The sequence below is a fragment of the Phytophthora parasitica genome (assembly GCF_000247585.1).
Source record: "Phytophthora parasitica INRA-310 unplaced genomic scaffold supercont2.27, whole genome shotgun sequence".
Lineage (NCBI taxonomy): Eukaryota > Oomycota > Peronosporomycetes > Peronosporales > Peronosporaceae > Phytophthora > Phytophthora nicotianae.
The window spans coordinates 376888-380154 of NW_008649013.1; the positions used below are offsets into that span (position 1 = coordinate 376888).

Here is a 3267-nt window from a genome sequence, read left to right on the forward strand (position 1 = left end):
TTGCATGTACCGTTGCGTCCATGTGCGGACGGGTAGCATAACCTGCCAGTGTGTTGCCGCTGGTAGTGAGCCTTCCACAACGCAGTAGAGATGTCCCTCGTGGGTCGTTTCGGTCGCGGATGTGACGCTGGCACCGCCGTTTTCCGCAATATGCGAGAGATCAACGCCAAGCAGCGACTCACACTCCACCGCCGGCCTCACGACGCTCAGGCGTCCATCCCCAGCGCCTTGAAGCACGCGTGCATCTCGTGATGCTCCGTCACCGATTGAAACAGCCTCAGCGGTATTGGGAGCATTACCAGTAGTTGACTCTGAGCTGTATGTTCTTACACTGGTAGCATTTCCAGTGTCGATACCAGTCGACAGCTTCGACATTAAGAGCGCATCACACGTCGCTTCCAGTTTGGATAATGGCGTCGTCACAATTGACCCGGCAGAGCAAACAGCTAGAGCAATTGACAGCAGCAGCAAGACATGGAGAGCGGGAGCTTGTAGCCTTCAAGGTTGAGGTTACCCACAGAGTAGGCGCTGACGCCGGCCACGACGTTGGCGCCACGGCCAGTAGCCTGGACGTCACGGATACGGCCGCCCGTGCCAGTCTCAGCTCCAGGGAACGGGGCCACACCGGACGGGAAGTTGTGGGTCTCGGCCGTCAGCAACAAGTGGCTGTCGAGCGTGCGCTCCTGCACGGCCGAGGGCTCGCCGGGGTTCACAGGGCCCAGAGTCACAATGTTGGCGCCCTTAATGACCGACGAGTTGTCGTGGAAGGCGATGACGCTGTTCTTCTTGGCGTTCTCCGTGAGCGTGTTCTTGACCATCTGGAAGAGCGTCTGGGGCATCTCCTTGCCGTCCACGACGATCTTTCCGCCGAAGAACCAGTGACGCGAGTGCTCCGAGTTACTCTGGCCCATGTCAAAGCACTCAACATCCGTCGGGTTGCGTTTCAGCTTCTCCTTGAACAGGTTGAGGTAGTACTGCAGGTCCCAGTCGTCGAAGCCCAGGCCGATCTCCTCGTTGATCTCCTTAAGCGCGTCAATGCCGCGCTCCATGATGGGGATCTTACGGACGGGCTGCACCGTCTTGCCGTGCCAGAAGCTGGTCAGAGGTTCCTCGTACACCTGCTGCGTCATGCGGTCGCATTCGTGACGAAGCAGTGCCTGCTTGAGCGCCTCAACGGCCTCGGGCTTGGTGGCCGTGTAGCGCACCAAGTAGCGGGTTGCCCGCTCAATGCGCTTGATGGCCGAGATGCCACAGGCCTGGCAGATAGCCACGGCGTTGCTGGACCAGGCCGTGGAGAAGTTCATGCGTGGCCCGACCTCCACGAGCCATTCCTTGCTCTGCTCCGTGGTGGCCAGGAAGGACTGGTCCGGTCGCGTCTGCTGCGGCTCGAAGGTTTCGCTCAGCAGCCAGTGGAGCGTCTCCTGATCGGCGGCCGACAGCGGGCCGGCATCGGCCTTGGTCTCCACGTAGAAGCAATACTCGGTCACGAGCTCATCCACCTGTAGGCCGGCGTCAGCGCCCACCTGAGCGCGCAGGTAGGCCAGCAACGTACGGTTGGCGTGGGCCGTGAAAGCCGGCGTGCGGTAGAAGCGCAGCAACGAGCTGGCGGTCGAGATGGACGCCGTCTTCTGCTTCTTCTCGGGCGACGAGGCCATGGTCAGAGAGGTGGGTGAAGCTCGTAGAGCGGACGGTAGGGCGGACACTGCAAATTGCGTAGTGCGTGTTGCATCTTGCAGCGATGACCAGTCGCTTTATATGGCTACAGGTTTAGACCAATCGAACACCAGAATGGATTGTTTTCAGCCAATGGGACGTGGAAATGGGACCAAGCAGCGCAATGCTTGGACAGCAGGCTTTGCGGATTGACGATTTGCAAGGTGCGGTGACCACCGGGTGTGGATACGAAGCCTGCATCCATCAAGGCATTCCAGCAAGCGGTACATGGAGCTCGTCATGCATTTTCTAAAGGCTATCACGATGCAGATATGCGCCTGTTTCAGCTATTCTAACAGGAAAACGAACAGCGTTTTAACACTGACAATAAGTAAAAGCGGATAAATAGGTTAAAACAGCGCCAAAACTTTCGATCCTGAACATTTTCCCGCCAATCTATGTAGTTGTTTTTTGTCCAATCACCATTGTTCAGGATTTCAACCAATCATGATCGCTTCCGATCTCCACCTCACATCAAGCGTCAACTTCAGCAACAAGATGCTGCAACGTGGGGTGGTGCGCGTCGCGCGCGGCTTGCGTTCGTCTTCAGCTCGCACTTCGGCGTCCAAGTATTTCAGCAATAGCGCACAATTCAGCTCGGGTCGTTCCCGGTTTGCGGCTTCCGTTTCCGCCTCTCCGCTCCTCCCCAGTGCTGGTCTCGTAGCCGCCGCTACTGTCAGTACCAGTGCCGCCTGCGCCTTCTGCTCTGCTCCCGCCGTGGAGTCTCGTGCCGTGCCGAAACATGGTGGAGCACTACCCAACGTGGTTCTATACCAGTACGAACCATGTCCGTATTGCTGCAAGGTGAAGGCCGTATTGGACTACCTTAAGATCCCGTACGAGGTGGTGGAGGTGAATCCGCTCACCAAGAAGGAAACCAAGGCTTTCACGGACTACCGCAAGGTACCGGTTGTCCGCATCAACGATGAAGTGGTCGTAGACTCCTCTGCTATCATTTCGCGACTACGGGAGCTCGTGGAAGTACCCAAGGACGCGCAGAGTGAGGAGGCCCTGAAGGAGGAGGAAGAGTGGCGTCAATGGGTCGACAAGAAACTCATCCTACTGACTCCGCCTAACATTTACCGCACTGTACCGGAGGCTCTGCAGGCTTTCGACTATTGCTTGACAGAAGGCAAGTTTACTCCCATGGAACGCCGTATGTCCAAGTACGCGGGTGCTGTGATCATGTACCTTATCGCGAAGCGGTCCAAGAAGAAATACAACATCGACGACGAACGTGAAGCGCTCTACTCGGCACTGAACAGCTGGGTGGACGCTATTGGTGACAAACATCCGTTCCTCGGAGGTGACGAGCCCAACATGGCCGATCTCTCGGTCTTTGGTGTGTTGCGTGCCATGCACGGCCTGGACACGTACAACGACATGATGCGTGAGACCAACATCGAGCCCTGGTTCACGCGCATGACGGCCAAGGTCGGACCCAGCTCACGTACAGCTAGCAACTAGATGCAACAGAAAGAAAATAACAAGGTTTGAGTTTGACGGACTACCTACTCTGTCCGCGGCACATCGGCTCAAAGAAGCTCTGTCCTG

The 3267-nt window shown here is 57.1% G+C and overlaps 2 protein-coding genes across 2 annotated transcripts in view; one reads left to right on the forward strand and one right to left on the reverse strand.

Moving 5' to 3' along the window:
- PPTG_22971 (hypothetical protein) overlaps nucleotides 1–1704 on the reverse strand; it is a gene marked incomplete at its 3' end in the record, with an annotated part of 7257 nt that extends 5553 nt beyond the window's left edge. The window contains exons 1-2 of the mRNA XM_008907706.1: nucleotides 515–1704; nucleotides 43–446 (exon numbers count right to left, since the gene is read on the reverse strand). Of these exons, the coding sequence (XP_008905954.1) occupies nucleotides 43–446; nucleotides 515–1655 (1545 nt within the window). The 5' untranslated portion in view covers nucleotides 1656–1704. The remainder of the gene's footprint in view (nucleotides 1–42; nucleotides 447–514) is intronic.
- A 456-nt stretch (nucleotides 1705–2160) lies between these two features.
- On the forward strand, nucleotides 2161–3244 carry PPTG_11598 (hypothetical protein; the record flags this gene model as incomplete). The annotated part of the gene is made up of 1 exon (XM_008907707.1): nucleotides 2161–3244. One exon carries the CDS (start codon nucleotides 2161–2163, stop codon nucleotides 3178–3180), a length of 1020 nt encoding a protein of 339 aa, XP_008905955.1. The 3' UTR covers nucleotides 3181–3244.
- Between the last annotated feature and the right edge of the window lie 23 nt (nucleotides 3245–3267).